Raw genomic sequence first — 21,264 nt, 5'->3', positions numbered from 1 at the left:
CAGTAATTACATAGAAACCTATACATCTGAGCCTGATAAAAATGCATTTTTTAAAGTAAGACGTCAAATGGATTTAGCTGGTTTTGCATCTGAACTCTTCATTTTTAAAAATGTCTGTATAAGGATAACAGTTAATACCAGAGAATGCCATTATATCTACCAGACCAAAAAAAAAAAAAAAAAAAAAAAAAAAAACCAGGAAAAAAGAGACTAATTTTATTATATACGGTACATAACGATTAATACTATTTACTTTTTTACTGGCTGTAGAACAGAGTAGGTGGTCTGGTCCTGCTTTGGTCCTGGGCAAGGCCTGCTTCTTCTCAAAGGCTTGGAGAAATCAATTTCAGCATACTGAAAGATAAAGATCATACAAATGAATGGCCATAAACAGTATATAAGATATAATGTACAGTCAGTTGGTCATTATTGGAAAAAAAAACTATTAAAATAAAGTTTTAAATTTAAATATAAATGATATAAAACCAATTAAGCTTACTAATTAAAGATGTATTTTACCTGTGGATCATTTGTGTTTTGAGGTTTCTCTGAAGATTTTTTACTTGTTTTAGTTGTATCACGGCAGCTCTTCACCAAACCTGAAAGAACACTGAATACTTTAACCGTAATGATAGACTGTTTAAAAAAATAATGAGCAAATATAAAATGGTTGAATTTGTGTAGATTACAGTTACTAATAACACTAAAAAGTTCACACCTATGACTGCAATGATCAAAAGCGCATTCAGCAGGACAGATGTGATCATCGGAATTGTCCATGGAGTCTGTTGTTGTGGACAATCATTTGAATCTGTCTGATTCCTGTGGACTGAGTCTGTTATATTCTTTTGGTCACTGTCTGTAAAATGTTTTTGATTCAATCAATCAATCATTATCCAGTTTTAGTTTTTAACAGTACAATGGAAAAAGTGTAAAGCATATTCAACATGGAAATCCATCATGTGGTTTAACAACACATCTGAAAGAGAAAATGACTCACCTCTGATGTCGATTTTGGTGCCATTGCTGAATTTCCGCGGTTCACTAGTTTTGACACAATAATAAACTCCTAATTCATCAGTGCTGATATTTCTGATGAACAGGCGACTGTTAGTTTTCACTGAGTATTTGTGTTTGAAGATGCTGTTTTCATATTCAGCCCCTTCATATGTACTTTTATAAGTGCGTAAGATCGACACTGGAGGATCCGGAAATTTCAGTTTGTACCAGTAAATCTCCTTTATATCAAGATCACAGCTTATATTCACATCAGCTCCTAAAGTTACGTTTATGTTTGTTAGACTCTCTGTGGCTTGAGACCACATCAACAGATCTATGACACAACCGAAAAACACATTTGTTAACATAGATAATCAAAATAAAACTCAGTTAATTGATCTAATGTGACATAATAAACTCACAGAAGTGAAGCTGTATAGTCTTCATTGCCTGATCCAGATGAATATCTTCTATACTGTGATCAGTCAAACATCTCTTACTGTGAGCGGAACCACCACAGAGTTTTAGATGAAACCTCAACCAACCAGAGAAGAGGGGCAACACGTATCTTGTACATCTTGTATCTTGAAAAATGAGAAGTGCTTTTCTATATATACTTCTTCATATTATTATTATTATTATTATTATTATTATCATCATTACGGAGAGAGGAAGAATGGATTCACAACAATTCAGATTCGTACCTGCTGGGTCTCCAGAGCATGTGCACTGATAAATGCAGCACAATCATTATATCAAATATTGTTATTTACTGTGCTTAATAATATTATATTAAATTATAAAGTAGAAACATGAAATAATATTCCATGCTTCACAGTGACAAACTATAAAGGAATATGCCAATTATTATGTAATTTCTGTAAACATAAATATATATTTTATTTGTCAGACTTACAAGATTTAAGAATACAGAATAAAAAGTAACTTATGAATAAAAGATCACAAACAATTTAGACTTGAGTGCATGCTGTTTATATTGCATATATAGTTCCACAGTTCAGACTGTTATTTTAGTTTAACAGGCTGTAACAAGACCAGACATAACAGTACATAGTTGAAAGAAAAAAAAAAAAAAAAAATTCCGGGCAATGCTACAAGATTACAGCAGGAACGTCCTGAGTTTTGTGATATTTGCTGCACTTAATTCATGTGTCATCTTAATGAAGGCACTCTCTCAATTGTGTATTATTCGTGCATGAAAACAAACATGACCAGTGTTGGGGTTAACGCATTACAAGTAACTTGAGTTGCGTAATCAGATTACTTGTTTCAAGTAACTAGTTGTCACAGTGCAGTGTATAATAAATGCACGAAGAAGATGAATAACAATAAGGAGTCTTTAATTAATCCACATTTATACAATTTTAATTTATACAACACCGCCTTGGAATTATAAGGTTTCTATCTGACCTTTTTTCTCAAAATTGAGTTATCCACATTCTTACTCTGTGACAACTTTATTACATTATGTGATGTTTCTTTTGTAAGCTGTGCATATTTTGGGCCTTTTTTTTTTTTTGAAAACAAAAATGGTACTATATACAAAAGTCTGTGAAATGCAAAAACTTTGAAGCTCAATATCTCAAAAATGCTCAGAATGCAGACAGAACCTTATAATTCTAAGGTGGCGATAAAGCAGGGAGGAAATGCACAAAACAACGTTAAAACCAAACAAAGACAAACTGAACAGTAAGTAGTGATTGGCGCTTTCAAAGCACTGCTTCGTAAAGCTTCTAAACTTTTGTGATTCATTTGTTTCAAAACAGTGGTTCAGAGCACGTATCAAACATATCAAAAGTCATGTGATTTCAGCAAATGAGGCATCATTACATCATAACTGTTTCGAAATTTCAATGGTTTGACATTGGGGGGGGGCGATCTCTGTAAACTCATGATTAATAGGCTTAGTTCATTGTTCCCCCAGCAGCGAACCATTGCATTTGTCTTTAGTTCTCACTTGATCTCGAATTAGTTTCATCAATTTAGATATTTGTGTAATTAAAAGGATGAGAAGTAGTTAATAGTCTGTTACAGGCCTCTATATACAAGTTTTCCACAAAACAAACAAGCTCTTCAAAAATAACATATTTAATAATAAAAAAGCACACACATATTTAGTGGTATATTTTATTTTTTATTACATTTGATGTATTATACATTCAATTTGCAATGTTTTTTTTTTTTTTTTTTTTTTAAGCTGTTTTTATGCATGTTTCAGAGTTTTGTTGCATTTATATACTTTTGACCAGCAGGTGCCCTTTGTGGGTGGTGTTTCAAATGCTTCGAAAGTTCAGTTGATTCGAAGCTTTGAAAAGGTTCGTTTCTCACTACTGAACAGACAGGAACTAAATACACTTGTAAATGAGGATGATTAACAAGACACACCTGAACGAAACGACATAATCAGACATAGACAGGAAACAGGAGTATCTCTGTGGAAATATGTTACTGTGTAGTTCTAGACTAAATGTGTGCACAAAAACAGATTCAGTATTCCTCAAAATTAATACAAACACTGAAATGCAAACTCGGAATATGGCGCAAGCCATTCATTTATTTTTCGTAAACAAGCCCAGCACATTAAAAAAGAAAAAAAGTAACACAAAAGTAATATAACACATTACTTTCCATATAAAGTAACTAAGTAATACACTTTTTAGGGAGTAATGCGTTATTGTAACCCGTTACTTTTAAAAGTAACTTTCCGGAACTCTAACACTGTTGATCTCAAAAGTTAAAAATTACATATGCCAATTGAATAAATAATACTGCCTGAACATTTTAAATGAATAAAAATGAAACAAAAATCCTTAATATTTATATTACAGTACTACACTTAAAGCCTGTTCACACAAAGCTGTTAAGGGGATACTCCACCCCAAAAAGTGCTACGTCAGCATGTTGTGAATCTCATACAATAAGTGATACAGAAGCACAGGGGATCTTTACTTCTCGTGCTTCCCATAAAAATTGCTAGTAAATTTTACAACTTCTTTGACAGTATAGTGCAGGGGTGTCCAAACTTGGTCCTAAAGGGCCAGTGCCCTTCAGAGTTTAGTTCCAACTTGCGTCAACACACCTGCCAGGAAGTTTCTAGGATGCCTAGTAAGACCTTGATTAGCTGGTTAAGTTGTGTTTAAGTAGGGCGGGAGCTAAACCCTCCAGGACCGAGTTTGGACACCCCTGGTATAGTGCTTCTTGGCATGTCTGACAGCTGGCCAGAAGAGATTGTTTATAGTTTGAAAAGTTCAGAATGCTAGTATTTTTTTTTCTAACACACATACACACAACTATCTTTCTGCTTAGGAACACACTGAATAATCAGCTTACAAATTACCACCAGTTGTTGAGATTGTTTGATAAACACTACAGCAAATACAAAAATCTGACAGGCTGTTTGAAGGCATGTGCTATTTGACCTCCTTTCCTCCTACTGACAAGCAGGTGACATTGAAAGCTGTACAGTGCTGCTTTGTGTACATCAGGGGTGTCCAAACTCTGTCTAGAAGAGCCATTGTCTTGCAGGGTTCAGCTACAACTTGCCTCAACACACCTGTGTGGAAATTTCTAGTATGCCTAATAAGACCTTGATTAGCTGGTTCAGGTGTGAGCTGAGCTTTGCAGTACAGTAGCCTTCCAGGAACAGGATTGGACCCCCCCTGGTGTACAGGGATAACAGCTGTATTTCTGCTATTCCATTAATGCCACCTACTGTCAGAGAGGGAGTTATTTTAATTTAGCCTTTTTTGCTACATTTACACATTGGTCTCAAAAGACAAATCCCATGAACCTGCATCAAATCTATTTTTTAGGCCGAGCATTAAAGGAACACTCCTCTTTTTCATAAAATAGGCTTATTTTCCAACTCCCTTAGTTAAACAGTTGAGTTTTACCGTTTTTTATTCCATTCAGCTGATTGCCGGTCTGGCGGTAGCACTTTTAGCATAGCTTAGCATAGATCATTGAATCTGATTAGACCATTAGCCTCTCGCTCAAAAATGACCAAAGAGTTTCAATATTTTTCCTATTTAAAACTTGACACTTCTGTAGTTACATTGTGTACTAAGACTGACGGAAAATGAAAAGTGGTGATTTTCTAGACCGACATGTCTAGGAACTATACTATCATTCCGACGTAATAATAATAATAACATTGCGCCTGCTGCACACATGGTATGGCAGCATAGTTCCCTGATTATTAAAAAAAAGTTTTATTTTCAAAAAAAAAGTGGAGTGTTCCTTTAATGTAGATATGAATAGGGCTTTAAGCTGTTAAATTTAATCATTGTGTTGTAAAGCAACAACACCTGTAAGAAAGCTACATGCACCAAAGTTTAGCAACAAAGGACTCTAACAAAACACAGATACAGCCCAACAGAAATGTTACAATCCCTGCTGGCTGTGCTTTCATAGAAGAGTTGGTTGGTGCTGGAGCAGTCTCTGCAATTAGACAAATAAGTAACAAATATGTGAAAATTTCACTGTGGAGTACAGAGACAATTAATATTTGTCTAACAATGCAGTAGTTCTACATTCCAGTCCTCACTTAAAACCCCTCTCTACATTTTTATGTATCTTATCACTTCAGATGTTTTCTTCTATTCAAACGTAAGTGCCCTGCAAAGTGGACATCACATGATATTCCACCACGATAAATTCTCCTCCCCTTTCACATCTGTCATAATCATTTTAATTTATATTTTACCTTTGCAGTTTAAATAAACCTTATGTGTCATATAGGGCATCTTGCTTTATTCATATTTATTATGAATGTCGTAAATAACAAACTTTAAAACATAAGGGCAGATCCCTTTTAGCACAGCTGATGATGCTTTGATGTGACACTTAAGTGATCAAGAATATTTCAATGTACAAAGAACCATTTCTTTGATTCCTTTGTCCTCATTTTCTTTCTTTGCATCTATCCCTCATATTCTAAGGGGGGTAGAGCTAAGATGCAAGGAAAGGTAACGAGGAAAGGAAACGAGGATGCAGAAATAAGAAATGAGAAGCATGGGATGTCACCTTCTAACGTGCTGATGATCTGAAAAAGGTTGGTTAAACAAGGGAGACATGCAAAAAATATGTAGAGTGGTGGTATGCAAGGACTGGAATTGAGAACCATTGTAATAATGTAATAAATGTATGCATGCAGAATGCAGACTGAGTGAAATGTATAACAACAACAACAACAACAACGACAGCACAAAACTTTCTGACTGAAAAACTGACTATGTTTAGATGCACATTTAAAACAATGTCTTATTCCTATCTACTTTCCTAATGCTGTTTAAGTGAATAAAAAGCTCTCTTAGGTTGTTTTCTGGTGTGCATGTAAACTTGAAGGGATAGTTCACCCAAAAATGAAAATTTTGTCATTAGTTACTTGCCCTCATGGCGTTCAAAACCCATAAGACCTTCGTTCATCTTCAAAACACAAATTAAGATATTTTTGATGAAATCTGAGAGCTTTCTGACCCTGCACAGAAAGCGCAGAAAGGTAGTAAGGACATAATAAAATAGTCCATGTGACATCAATGGTTCAACTTTAATGATATGAAGCTACAAGAAGACTTTTTTACGCACAAAGAAAAAATAAACGACTTTATTCAACAATTTCTTCTCTTCCGTGTCAGTCTTTGACGTGCATTCATGAGAGTACCAGTGCACGTGGAGCTGGCATTCTGATGTAGAACCCGGATGTGCTGCCCTTGTTTGCAAGCAGAGGAAGTTTGCAAGGTCTTATGGGTTTGGAACAACATGAAGGTGAGTAATTAATGACAGAATTTTCTTTTTGGGTGAACTATCCCTTTAAGGCTGGAATATACCACATGATTTTTGACAGTGAGTCAGTCTGAGTCAGTCTGCAGATTTGAGTTGACAGACTTAATAGAAAAATCACACAGTGTATGATGGTCACAAACACAGACTTTTTAACTTTATAATTTTTTTTATAATAATTATTTTTTTTAACTATTAAATATTTTGAGCTGATTTCAGAACACATATTGTTTTAATTTGTCACATGTCTCCTAGCACATTTCTTTGTGAGTTTGTTAGGATCGTAACAACTTTAAAGTCTGGTAGTGTGTGAACCTCAGTCGTTTATTGTATGATGGACATTTTTTTCTCTGTGACTATTACAAAGTCGGTAAGTGTATGATGCCTAGTGGCACGTGTTCTGTTCCAGCCTTTAGGCACTGAAGTGTTAAACTGAAACATATATTTGACCAGGCATTATTTATATATATATATATATATATATATATATATATATACACATATACATACACTGTGTGCAGAATTATTAGGCATGTAGATATTCCGGTCATATTTTTTTTCCAAACACATTTTACCAATTCCAAACCACATCAGTCTTAATAACTACTGTTAATTTTGTATTTAATCATTTATATGTGATATATAATTGTCCATGAAGACTGGAAGTGAAAAACTCCTTATATTCAGGTGTGCGTAATTATTAGGCATGTTTTCTTTTACAGATAAAAAAAGCCAAAAAAGATATTTAACCCAGACTGAAAAGTCCAAATTGTTAAATGCCCATGAGAAGAATGCAATACATCATTACAAGAATTTGCAAAGTTAAGGCTTGACCATTGGACAGCGAAATGCTTGTTGAGTCTGCATGGTCAGAAAAAACAGGTGGAGAAGAAAAGATGCATGTTAACTGCAAAAGAATTAGGAATTAAGGTGAAGAATTAGGTGTGACACCATCAGGAACCGTTTAGTCTCCAGCACCACCATTTTCCAGAACTGCAACCTACCTGGAGTAAAAGTACATTTTGGGAGTTCATTTTAGTCCATCTCTGCAAGTCACACTTTTCAGGATATGAGACTAAACATGAACTCCCAAAATGTACTGCCAGATTTTGGAAGATAAATTCTTGAATCAGAGGTACAAGAGAATGTGATGCTTGTCCTTCAAGAGTCACTCTCAACTTATCTGTCTCTAAAGCATATAAAAAAAAAACTGTCTTCATGTATTTCACAACACGTCAGCTTGTTATTCTTATTAAGTCAGGGGCATTTTTTAGGATTTTTTACCAAGCAAAGTCTCTGAGAACCTGACACATTGCACTTCTGAAGACTCCAGGTAGGTTGCAGTTCTGGAAAACGGTGGCGCTGGAGACTAAACGGTTCCTGATGGTTTCACACCTAATTCTTCACCTTATTTCCTAATTCTTTTGCAGTTAACATGCATCTTTTCTTCTCCACCTGTTTTTTCTGACCATGCAGACTCAACAAGCATTTCGCTGTCCAATGGTCAAACCTTAACTTTGCAAATTCTTGTAATGCATTAGTATTGCATTCTTCTCATGGGCATTTAATAATTTGGACTTTTCAGTCTGGGTTAAATATCTTTTTTGGCTCTTTTTATCTGTAAAAGAAAACATGCCTAATAATTACGCACACCTGAATATAAGGAGTTTTTCACTTCCAGCCTTCATGGACAATTGTATATCACATATAAATGATTAAATACAAAATTAACAGTAGTTATTAAGACTGATGTGGTTTGGAATTGGTAAAATGTGTTTGGAAAAAAAATATGACCAGAATATCAACATGCCTAATAATTCTGCACACAGTGTATGTGTGTATATATATATATATATATATATGTATATATGTGTGTATGTGTATATATATATATATATATATATACACATACACACACATTGCATCCTTTTACCAAATGATCCACACCACCTAGTCAGTAAAGCAGAATTAATTTCACATACCGTTTACTTGTAGCTTTAGTATTTTTGGCTTGTCTGTGAAAAAGCAGGAGAACACGCCATTGTCTGTTAATTTCAGATGTTTGAGTCTAATAGAGAAGTCTCCATTCCCGTACTGTGAGGAAACACTTTCTATTCGATCTTTGAATAACACATCCTGGTCTATTGTTGAGAAATTGCCTTTTTCAATATCGCAAACAATCTTGCTGTCATTGTATCTCCAAAATACATTAATTTCATCTGGCTTTAGCACTCTTTCCTTGAATGAACATGGCAAGATGACAGAGCCTCCAACAACACCATATACTTTTTCATCTTGGTTTTGCAGAGACACTGGGGACGAGAATAACAAACAAACAACAAGCAGAATAAATTAAATGAATTTGAATATGCCACATGTTAACTGAGGTCGGTGAATAGGCTACTAACCTTTGTCTATCAGATGAAGAAATAAATAAATGACCCAGCATCTGCACAAAGAAAGAAATGTTAATATTCGTATGACATATATAGGTTCTTGTCTATGGGATTGCAACAGACTAAGAAATTCGTGAGAAAGATTCTGACCGTTTTCTTTTTTTTACATTAAGGAAATTTAAAGACAATTAAGACGTATTGATTGTGGTAAATCATTGTGATTCATCAACATCAAGATTTTAGGTTAAAACATATATTTTTATATAGAATATGTTTATTTATGGACATGACATTATATTTCCAGTTTCGATTTCGAGACAGCTCGTCATCACGTCTGCTAATTTTAAAATGTAATTAATTTGTGGGCCGTATTAATAATTAACCACGACTCCACTAAGCCATCTTATATTCTTAAGTGCAACCTACAAGTTACCAAAAAATAAAAATAAAAAATCGCTTGCTCATTGGCATAAACGGAAGTAACACTAGAAGCATTGCTGTAGCCTTTTATTGTGTATTGTAACATCAGCCTTCAATTTTGTGTATTTACTAATTGTCTAACTGGTGTAAAACAATACAACAAAGAAACTGTAAGACGAATGTATATAAATAGCATATAACATTTTCACTCCAACTATCAAGCGGTGCTGTACGAAAGACCAAAACCATCGCGATTATTTGAAACACAAAAATCTGTAGCTTGCATACCTTACAAACATGGCGGACGTATATATCTGTTATTTTCTCCTGTCGTTTTTCCTAATGTTAACCACGTACACATTAAATGCGCAATAAAAACTGAAACTATTCAACGTCTACTGTTCTTCTTCTTGGTTTACTGGCGCATCGCATCCTATGTGCATATCGCCACCTAATGTGCAGTCCAAATACCCACACTTGCCGTCTTGGCCAGAGCGCGTGCACGTAACTAGAAGTAAGTGCGCAAGACTGTTCCAGGGCTTAATGCTGCGTTCACGCCATATCGTAATTACTGTAATTTCGAGATGACAACATGTGACGTTCTACTTTGAGCTGTTCACGTCCTCAGTCTCCGAATTATGATTTTCTATGGCACCACTATCAACGCCTAAACAGAGCCTAGGTTAGTCAGGTGGTACAGCGGTCATGTGGTACAAGTGGTAGCTCTCAGAAGACTCACAGTTCACAAGTTGTAATTACGAGTTCTACGAGGACGTGACCGCTTTTTACAAGCTGGAATCGGATATTCGGAAATATCGGAAATTCCGATATGGCGTGAACGCACCTATAGCCCCCCCTAAAATTACTACTCGGCCCCCAATAAAAAATTGCGATCAGCTCCATAAACTGTATACGAGTTTGTGATCGCCTCAGTCCCCTTTAAATTTCATATGAAATAAGCAGCAGAGGAGCGTCTCGCTGCAGCCTGCGGTGGACATCCAACCCCGTAATGATGCTGAAAATTTAGCTTTGATTGCAGAAATATATTACACTTCAAAATATATTCAAATAGAAAACTTACTTTTTGTGTTATTTTGGATCAAATAAATGCACGCTTGGTAAGCAGAAGATTCTTCTTAAAAATATAAAAAAAAAAAATAAAAAGTTTACTGTTCAAAAACTTTTGGCTGGTAGTGTATATTTTTGTAACATTTTAAATTGAATTATTTTTGTAAAATAATAAATATAAAATGCCCAAAGAAGTAATGCGTGTCTTTTTGTTCATCTTTAAGTATACGGGGACCTGGACACATTTTATATCAAGTTGTGATGAACAAGGTCAATGTCATGTTACTTATTTAAACTGTCAAAGCAATCAACCTCTATTTAGCCTATGTATGTGTAGCCTACTGCATATGGAGAACTGTTGATTCTGTCGTTTAAATGTTAACACTTTATGATAAGTGGAACACATCTTTAAAAAAAAAAAAAAAAAAAACTGACAATTATACAATACCAATTTTTACAATAATTAGGGGCCAAGCACTGAAGGTTCTCTTGAGTCTATGGCAGCCCATAGAGCCACTTGTGGGAAAGTTGTGAAATTTGGCACACTGATAGAGGACAGTCTCAACATTAACCACAGCAAATTTGGAGTCTCTAACTCAAACTCTCTATTGCCACCACTTGTCCAAAGTTTCAATAATTTTATGCTAATAACTTTTGAACCGTAAGGCACAGAATCATTTTTTTTTTCCTCTGAATCCTTGGCTCATGCCAAGTCAAATGAAGTGCAATTCAAAAATTGTAAGGTGTAGTTTTTTCTTTTTTTTATATAAAAATTCTTGTATGAAAAAACTACTTTTTCGAACTTGTCCTAGACAGTTTGTCTGATTTTCACCAAAATTGGCTCAGATCATGCTGGCAAAAAGTTATGGAATTCAAGTTGATTAGTCAAACTGTTGTCGAATAATGCTCGAACAAATTCTACAAAAAGAACGCAGAAATGGTTGTGAAAATGCCACCTAGTGGTCAGGAGATATGTAAAATGGCTAATTTTGCTTATAACTTCTGAATGGTTTGGCCAAAATTCACAACTGGTCTCTTTAGATTCAGTGCATCATCCCGAGTCAAACCATATCCAATTTTCCCATGTCAGCCATTTTGGGTGTCGGCCATACTGAATTTTGTCCAAAAATGCTATATTTTACGAATGCATTGACATATCGTAACGGAACTCAGTAAGTGTCTTCGGCACCATTCCCTGACAGTACAGTAAAAGTTTGGGGGCAAAGTAATGAAAGTGATCTCAGTAGATTCCTTGCCAAGAACACTGGATCACGAATGATTCACGCGAACACAGACGGATATATGTAGATTGGGAGGCGCATTCCATTCACAAACAAACCTAATCTACTGCATCTTCAGCGGCTCAGATGTCTGGAGTAAATGACGACCACTGCATTCATTATTACATCCAGCAACACAACACCTCAATCACTCAATCTGAGATATTCTTGTCTAACTTACATCCCTGCTCCGGCATCGAAACAAAGAGGTCGGACTGTTACAGCTGATCTGAGGTAAAACGCTCATGTCAATCAACTATTATGGGAGCGGCCTCTGTGGGTGTGATGCCACAATGACAGGCATCTGAGAATGGCTCGATTTGAAAAAGGGAATATTATTTTTACAGATTAATTAAAAACCACTGCATGGATTTTTATCATTATAGGGTAGATTTGTACATACACTGACAACACACAATGTTGTCACACAGTGTTCAAACAACATGTAAAAGTGAACTTAGCATCAGATGACCCCTTTAAGAGCTCTTTCACAGCCAGGCCGTGTCAAAAAGGAGGCTTTCCCACTGGATTGTGGAGCTATCGTGGCTGTTAATATGAGCCAATGTTTGGAACGCTCTTTGCACATTAGGGCCCACTCAACAAGGGCTATCGCCTCCACCTGGGCGTGGTCAAGAAGTATTTCTATTCAGGACATATGCTTTGCAGCTGCCTTTCAGGGGAACTGAGGTTACGATAGTAACCGGAGACGTTATTACGAGTGGGAAACTCAAAATTTTCTTTAAGCCCTGAGTTTCCGAGTTGGGGGTGTGTGAGTAAACGTGTTGGATACAATGGACACAGCCAAAGTCAACAGAAATGGTAGCGTCTATATTGACGGTAAATTTGTTGAAATGAATAAAATGATTATTTTTTTAAATATACAATAAAACTATATAAGTTACATATACAGTACAATATATTACATTTTTGTATAATTACCATAGAATATATGATTCAGTCATAATAGTCAACTCGTAAGTACGATCGCCCCAGGTGGACTTGAACGCAGTATTAATAACACCAAAGCACAGTGCCCTTAAAGCACACTAAATCCACTCTGGAGCAGTATTCGAGGATCGGTAAATGAGTACTTCTCTCATTTTCTTCTGGCCAGGGGTGTGATTTTGAAGTTGTAGGAGAAAATGAGATGGGAGTTTTTCAACATACCCAAACTATCTTGAATGGGAGTGCACAGAGTAGGCATAATGCAGAGCTAGACAAGACAAGCATTTGTGGTTAAAATGTGTACAAATATTAACTTATTTATGAAAATGGCTGATCATTTCGCTAGCTAAGGCCCTTCTTTCTTGGCTGGGATAGTTTAGAGCCCTTTGAAGCTGCATTGAAACTGCATTTTGAAAGTTCAAACTCACAGGCACCACTGAAGTCCACTATATGGTGAAAAACCTTGGAATGTTTTCCTCAAAAAAAATTCTTTATGACTGAACAAAGAAAGACATGAACATCTTGGATGACAATGGAGTGAGTAAATTATCTGTAAATTTTTGTTCTGGGAATGAATTAATCCTTTAATTTTATTTTTCTGCACTTTGCATGATAAATTTCTTTAAAAGTTTAGCTATAAATAACACTGTCACAATGTAATATGCTAACATGACCATGAATATAATTCTGTATCTGCTTTAAGACACATACTGCTTACTTCTCTATTTTTTTTTAACACAATGTAGTTTACACACTTCATACAATTAATGAAAAACTGATATTTCCTAATCATTTCCTCATAAACAGACACTTTTCTCATTCATTGTTGTGTGTACACACAGGCATTGATGTGCAGTTCAAAGGTACTGCATAAATAATGCAGCACAGTAAATACATACAGCATAAATAATGCAGTATCCAATACTCCAAAACTTTACCCAAGTGCTGCTGTGCCTAGGCAAATGGTTGTCTTATTATAATTTCACAAAAAAGATGCTAAATTATTAACATGACAAAGACTTTTGTAAATGTATAGGCAAAAGTAAAAGTGTGATTCACCAGCCAGACATATGAAACAAACACATTGTCTAAATATGGTATTAGCTTTTGCCATATTATTACGATGTATTTACAGCAAAATAAATTGCTAAATGTCAAAGACACTAAAGATTAGCTCCCAATATGCACTTATTTACTGGTAATGAATTAAATCTATAACATCAGTAATTTTCAAATACACAATCAAATACACAACTAACAAAACCTTATAGTAAAGCTCAGCATTCTTCCACAATAATCAGCTGAGCAGCAGAGGACAGCAGTTTGTAAGTGTTTTGTCTTGTTTTCTCATTAGATTTCAGCGCAGTTGTCGTTGTTAGGAAACATTGTTTTGCATACTGTGTTTTGGCGTGGTAAATGTGTTCTCAAGTCAGGTTTGTTCTCGTTATCATGGAACTTTCCAGTTTCAGTTTGCTAAGTAGTATTAGGCAAGTATAAAATTGCTTAGTACACCGCGGCAGCCCTAGTGTGAAAACCAACGAGTGTAAAGATGATCAACTCTACCTTGCATGACTCCACTGAGAAAGAACACAGACAAGACACTTGAGTATTGCTTTTCTCCCCTTTCTTTATTTTTTGTACAGCTTGTTCTTATCTTGTTTAGTCAATTGTACTTAATATGTGCTTTCAAATCTCTACTACTACTACCGGAAAGCAGATTGGAGGCAGGCCAATGTCCCTCTGTCCTCTACTACTTTACTCTCTATTCCAACTCTAATTCTAACTGAGACCTGGATCAAACCTGAGGACACTGCCACTCCTGCAGCCCTCTCCACTAATTTCATTTTTTCTCACACCCTTCACACGGTTGGGACGGGTGGAGGTACTTGTCTCCTTATTTCAAAGGAATGGAAATTCGATGTGTTACTGTCAAGCTTTCCTGAGGATGGTACTCCTCTGGTACTGATCAGTGACTTCAGCATTCACCTACAGCTGATGACTTTGCAGTCCTCTTCACAAATAAAACAAGAACCATCATTGACCAATTTCCCACACCACAAACTGATGATAACATCATAACAACAAATACACACTCTCACACCACCTTTTCTGCACTCTCAGAGACAGAAGTTTCCAAACTTATCCTTTCCAATCATCCCACTACTTGTCCACTTGATCCTATCCTCACTCACCTCTTTCAGGTTATTTCTTCTTTGGTCATACCTGCACTTTCCCACATTATCAACACCTCTCTTCACACTGGTACATTTCTTACAGCATTTAAGCAGACTCAGGTAAGCCCACTGCTAAAAAAAAAAAAAAAAAAAAATTTCTCCAAATCCAGCACTTTTAGAAAACTACATCTATCAGACTACTTCCATTCATTGCATAAAACACTTGAGCGAGTTGTGTTCAACCAACTCTCTATATTTCTTGCACAAAACAACCTCCTGGACAACAACCAATCTGGCTTCAAAAGTGGCCACTTAACTGAGAGTGCCCTACTCTTGGTTACTGAGGCCCTGAGACTGGCAATCTTGCTGGATTTGTCTGCTGCTTTTTTTTTTTTTTTTTTCTGACCTTGTACCATTACCCACTGATGGTGAAGTGAAGCATTCATTACTCAAAGCTTTTCTAAATGGTTAATTTCCCTGGCCATCTAGTGGTTATAAAAATGAATAACACCTTCCAAAGTGCTGTGTTCCATTACAGCACATCTGGTTCTACAAATGATTCTTTGTTTTATTATATTTTATATAAATAATCGTCATTGTCAAACTCATTCATTTGTGTCAGTGTAGTGGTACTAAAATAAATAAAACATAAATTCATAAATTAAATCTATGATTTGTTTATTTTAACTCTGCCATAGTCCTTAGACTGTAATTTCATGGCCAAAGTTTATTTTTGAGCTCTATATATAAATTATGATTAAAATAATAATAAATAAAAATGCTAACACATTAAAATGTCATTTGATTTAAAGGAAAAAGCACTGAGGTTCGGGCGAATGAAGCCTCGGATGTCATAGATCACATGCTTTTCTCAAAACTAATCAAGCTCCGATACAGTGCTTCATGTGAAATGTGTCGTTTTTATTGATACAAGCTTCAGAGCTTCTGTGTTGAACGTAACAGCACTATGTTTGCCTTGTTTTTGATCATTTGCTGCCTGACATTTGGTTGTTTTGTTGGATTACTCTTTGTATTTGCCTTGGATCTTATAGTTTGCTGGTGTTCGACGCTGCCTGTTTGACCATGCCTTGTTTAAATAAAGCCTGCATATAGATCATCAATTCTATAGTCACGCTCCACGTTGCACATACATTGAAATGTCTGGTAATAATTTGTCAATCTTGACAAAGTTTGCTAGTGTCAGTCATGTACATTTATGTTTGAAAATTAAGAGGCAGTACAATTAGTCTGGTTGCAGAGAAGAAGAAAAATAAGAAAGAAGATAAAAGGAAAGGAGTAAGATAAGGGTAGGTCTGATTGTGGAATTTTTAGAACACATTTGTTGATATTGCGGTGGGAAAAAACAAATCTATGTATTGGTTGAAAAGGTTTTGATTCTTTGTTCTATAAAGTTGTGTTCTTTTGAACTGGAATCTGTTTAACATTTCTTTACTCAATACATTATTTATTGTTATTGTGTTTTTATTTAATTCTAATCTCAAGGTTTTTTTTAATGTTTACTTGGTAAAAATATAAAAACACTAAAGTTTGTTTATCTTTTCAACCTGTATTGTTGTCATTTATTTTAAATTATGAGAATTATCATATATAAAAATATTTGATACTTCACTTGCATAACTCTGCCTGGCTGCATTTCTTGAATCAAAATGCATAATACTCAAGATGCAGGCTCACACTACAAAAATCTTATTTAAAAAATCAGAATTTTCCTAGTACAAAGATTACAATACAATATATTTATACCTGACACAAGACAGTTTTTATAAGTATGTCAGAATTTAAGCTTTAATGTATGTTTAACAAGCAAAAACATACTAGTAAGATAAATAAATAAACTGGTTTTTATTTCCCATTTGGCCTAGAATGGTTCAGTTCATACTGTGATACATCTTTACCAAATAATAAAATAATAAAAATAATTTATATAATAATAAAAATTCTGTTCTCCACACAGAGAAATGGAGCTTCTGAAGTGCTGACTAGTTGAAAATGCACTTTTTTTTCTTTTTCTTCTTTTTTCAGTGCATACTATATAAATCTTTGTAGTTTTAATCAAATAAAGTTTATATTTATCTTTACTTACAGGTTGCGAGTTCTGTGCTGGTTCCAGTGCCATTTTTTCCTCGGTGTAGTGCTACCCATATTTTTTTTCAAAGCCTGTTTTATATTGTGACAGACTCACGGTCAAGACCAAAATGACGGAACAAACATGATCTGTCTACAGTTAGTAGTGGCATGTACTTCCCCTGTGTAATTAACCTAATTTTATTTTTATTTTGTTCCTCAAATAATGTTTTGTTCAGTTTCGGTTTACTCTATAGAAGTCCCTAGGAATCCATTGTGAAGTTGAGATGTTATTTAGCCTACATTTTTTCTCCTTACAAATTAGTTTGATGCAGGTATGCTTGGGCTGTTCAAACAAATATTATATCATAGAGTTGTTTGGGTTGGAGGTAAATTAAATGCAATATGCATTATTTAAAGTTTCAGAAGTGACAACTGCATTTAAATATAGAGTGAATCCCCTAAATTACTTTATTTGTGTGGGTGGGCAGTGTCCTACCAAAATTTTTATCCACTAGAAAACATAGACCTATAAATCTGTGGTGAAAAATGAAACTGCAGCATGCTGTAATTGAGAGCTATTTGGCACTCTTATTTTCACATTACCTTATATTAGTGTTTCTCAATGGGGGCGTTCGGACAGCATGGGGGGACGCTTGAAGCAATATTCTTGAAAGGGGGGCGCTGAGCTGTTCTTGGGGGGCGTTTGGCCATGACGAGTTTACACCAAAGATGTACGAGCTGAAACTTGCAAAAGAAAATGGTCTGCCACACCCTAACGCTGTCTCTACACTGGATACATCAAAGCGCACTTTCTGTATATATTTCTCAACTTGTCGGTAGCGCAAGCGCGTTTTCACTGTTTTCACAATGTTTTCACTGGCCAACTTAATTTTATTTTGTTAATATAAACAAATTTTGAGCATTGATCCAGCTTTACTTGCGAAGACTGAGACGCTCCATTTATAGCCAAACATGATTCCCTCACCTATTACCAATTCACCTGCTTGCTGTGTTTCAAAGCAGTTTATTTGGTTATTCTATAACCTTTTCACTTTTATTTTGCCTCTGTCTCAACTTTTTTGGAGTGTGCTGCATACTTCAAATAAATAAATAAATAAATAAATATTTTCTAAATAAATATGCTTATATTTACAAATTACATTTAAGTTGGTCAACTTTGAAATATTCTCACAAAATCTATGAAATATAGTAAAGTAGGGTTTATGTGTAAATGTGGTATTTACTCACCAAAATAACAATGTCCACTATGTGATTTTTATTTAGTCTTTTTAAATTTGGGGCAAAAAAATATATCCGCATTTCACTAACACTGAAGCTGTAGCAATGAAAACCACCAACATGCTTAAAAACTCTGTAAATTAATGTTATTACAATTTTAAAATAATTTACTGTAAAAAAAGTACTTTACTGTCTTTTTTGATCAATTCAATGCATCCTTGAAATAAAGTAATTTTATAAATTTAATTCATAAGCAATTTAATATTTATTGTAATGAATGGAGTTATTGATTAGATGAATTAGATTCAGGCATCTTCACTTTTCCTAGGCTAATTGGGTGTTGCTGCTGTGACATAATTAATATATGGGCAATTAAATATGTAAGTGATAGAATACATTTTCCTTCCAGATGAATCTCTTTTACTGGGATTCTGCATTTTCTGTCACTTATTATTCAATTATTCAACTAAACTTTTATTTATTTTATTTAAAATTTGAACTATACCTATAAACTGTATCATAGGCATTTGGTCTTTGTATAAAAAAAATTGAGATTGAAAAACAAAATGAAATAAAATAATAAAATAAAATAATTTTACATTCAATAATAAAATATATTCAAATGTTTGAATGTTGAACCATTCTTTTAGCCCTTTAACTTTATCATGTTTGATATGTCAATCACTAAAACCTCAAACTGAACGTAATCACAACTTAGCTGAAAAAAAAAAGTACATAACATACCTTCTGTTTTTTTATTGTATTTATTATTATTATGATTATTATTATTAGGCCATTTTAGGATAATTTTAGAAATGTCCACCTTTATTTTGTGCTTCTGTGTATTTTTGCTGTTAAATCTTTAGTGATTTTTAATGTAAAAAACTTTATTTAGAGATATAGAGCGCAAATTGATAGGACTATTTATATGTGTTATACGTAAGTGGTCTGCTGTAGTGTTATAAATAACTTAGATCAGAATTTCATCTGCACCAAATTGCATATTTTTGATCAGTTTGGGCCTCTAATTAAAATTAAACTGCACGTTTTTTGGTTTGTTTTTTCCTCATATAATACAATGTGAACTATGATCTATTAAATGGCGCAAAACTAAACTTTTTTTTCTCTCTTTTTTTGTGTAATGTTTCAATAAAATTTCTTTTCTGACTACTGCTTCATATGTCAGGATTTACAGGGATAAAACGATTGGAAATTAGCAGCTGAAAAAGAGGACTAAGAATGTGTATTTAAAAAAAAATAAAAATAAAAATAATAATAATAATAATAATAATAATTCCATCTGGATTTTAAGTCTGTTTCAGTTATGCATGTTAGGTTTTACAAAATACATTGTAGAATGTATTTTTTTGGAAGTCAGAATGTAAGATGATCTGTTTTTATCAGTGGTGGAGGGTAAAGAAGGGTAGAGTAGTGCTGACATGTTTGAACATATTTGACTCCACTCTGACCATTTCAGGCACTAAAGAGAAGCATGAGTAGCACAAGCACAAACCTGTAAGGTTTGATCAATTGGAATGCTGGAATCTCTGCCTGGACTTTTGTTTAAAAGTAACTAAAATGTGCATGAAAACAGCTTAAGCGAAATTTACCAGCCAAGCACATGGCACACTGGGACAAATACTATAGTACAGTATTAGCTATTAGGGTGTTCTTGTAGTCCAAGACAGTATATGGTGCTAACAAAGCTCAGGTCAGAGGTTTATTGTTATTTTACCAAGCTGGGTTACAACCCACCAGTTACGCTGTTATATACGTCCTTGCACCAAATGACAAAATTAAAATAAAAACTGAAGACGTACTCCACAGTTGAACAAAATGTTTTCCCCCATTTCTTTGGCACAGTATATTAACTGATTTCATGAATTATATTAATGGTTTTAGAATATAAAACATTAAGGGTCAATTAATCCAGTAACAAAACTTAATTGTAAACTCCAAAACATTCACATCAAACACTCTTCCAAAATTATACAACTGTACAAAAGAAAATCACCTACCGGATTGTTACAGGAATCTGTTCAGCACTAAATGCCAGACCATAAGCTAAAAAACAAGATTGAATCATTCCACATCCTCTCTGAAGAAGAAAAAGAAGAAAAAAACCTTCTATTCTCAAAGCAACCACTTTCATACATTCTGTACATGTAGCCCCTCCTTCCCAAACAATAAAGACACCCCATTTACATTCTGGGCATGTAGATCTGTCTGATTTGTTTTTCTATTTAACACATATTTTAATATATTACATTCGAAAAATAACAAAAAAGTGACATTTATGCATTAAATTAAATCTAAATATAAGTGTCAACTTTATGTTAACACATAATGAATGTGATAAAAATTTAATCTAATTAATTGTACAGTATGAATAGTCACTGTTCCATAAAATTATCACTGTGCTGTTTATTACAATGCACAAGAAGAAGAAGGTTCAAGTTAAAACAGATAACATACAGGTAAATCCAAATATATCAGTGTGAAGCAACACAATGTAGCCTAACCATATAAGACTTGACAAACTAAAGCTGAACAAACGTCAACTAAATACAAGAGTAAACAAGGATGATAAAGCAAACACACCTGGACTAAATGACTGTAACTATGACAACCAAGGCAGGGAGGAAAGGTGCCATATGGTGGTGTGAGTGTGACAGTCTGACCAATAATCAAAATATATCATGCTTGTACATAAAAGATAAACTTATGGCTATAGAATCACCACAGCCCATTTGCTGTTTTTTCTTAATCCTCAAAGACCCATTTATAGAGGTATGGCGTTGTTTTAATGACAAATGTCGAGAGCGCATTATTGTAGCGCGAAAGTAGATTAAT

General features: G+C 34.4%; 2 protein-coding genes across 3 annotated transcripts; both read right to left on the bottom strand.

Annotated features, from left to right (window-relative positions):
• Positions 1-210: 210 nt before the first annotated feature.
• LOC127153139 (uncharacterized) lies at positions 211-1,473 on the bottom strand. Its single transcript, XM_051094084.1, has 5 exons — positions 1,422-1,473; positions 1,001-1,333; positions 719-859; positions 520-599; positions 211-354 (listed from the first exon to the last, which is right to left on the bottom strand). Exons 1-5 carry the CDS (start codon positions 1,444-1,446, stop codon positions 250-252), a joined length of 684 nt encoding a protein of 227 aa, XP_050950041.1. The 5' UTR covers positions 1,447-1,473; the 3' UTR covers positions 211-249.
• Positions 1,474-4,896: 3,423 nt separating this feature from the next.
• Positions 4,897-20,528, bottom strand: LOC127154218 (CD276 antigen homolog). 2 transcript variants are annotated; one of them, XM_051095628.1, is made up of 4 exons: positions 20,430-20,528; positions 9,210-9,250; positions 8,784-9,113; positions 4,897-5,460 (listed from the first exon to the last, which is right to left on the bottom strand). In XM_051095628.1, exons 1-4 carry the CDS (start codon positions 20,495-20,497, stop codon positions 5,339-5,341), a joined length of 561 nt encoding a protein of 186 aa, XP_050951585.1. In that variant the 5' UTR covers positions 20,498-20,528; the 3' UTR covers positions 4,897-5,338. The 2 variants fall into 2 exon arrangements, with proteins under 2 accessions (XP_050951585.1, XP_050951587.1); XM_051095630.1 differs by lacking the exon at positions 20,430-20,528 and adding an exon at positions 9,906-10,040.
• Between the last annotated feature and the right edge of the window lie 736 nt (positions 20,529-21,264).

Source organism: Labeo rohita, chromosome 22 (assembly GCF_022985175.1).
Source record: "Labeo rohita strain BAU-BD-2019 chromosome 22, IGBB_LRoh.1.0, whole genome shotgun sequence".
In the NCBI taxonomy this organism is placed as follows: domain Eukaryota; kingdom Metazoa; phylum Chordata; class Actinopteri; order Cypriniformes; family Cyprinidae; genus Labeo; species Labeo rohita.
The sequence above is the reverse complement of the archived record's forward strand: the minus strand, read 5'-3'. Positions and strand labels throughout refer to the sequence as shown.

What these genes read in the sequence shown, in the direction of transcription:
- LOC127154218 (XM_051095628.1), bottom strand. Translation starts at nt 20,497, where the DNA reads ATGATTCAATCTTGTTTTTTAGCTTATGGTCTGGCATTTAGTGCTGAA. An exon ending in CAGATTCCTGTAACAATCCG is followed by an intron (nt 9,251 to 20,429) that starts GTAGGTGATTTT and finishes TTCTTTGTGCAG; the next exon opens with ATGCTGGGTCATTTATTTAT. An exon ending in ACTAAAGCTACAAGTAAACG is followed by an intron (nt 5,461 to 8,783) that starts GTATGTGAAATT and finishes GTCTAATTGCAG; the next exon opens with AGACTGCTCCAGCACCAACC.
- LOC127153139 (XM_051094084.1), bottom strand. Translation starts at nt 1,446, where the DNA reads ATGAAGACTATACAGCTTCACTTCT. An exon ending in GACTATACAGCTTCACTTCT is followed by an intron (nt 1,334 to 1,421) that starts GTGAGTTTATTA and finishes GTTGTGTCATAG; the next exon opens with ATCTGTTGATGTGGTCTCAA. An exon ending in TTTGATCATTGCAGTCATAG is followed by an intron (nt 600 to 718) that starts GTGTGAACTTTT and finishes GTGTTCTTTCAG; the next exon opens with GTTTGGTGAAGAGCTGCCGT.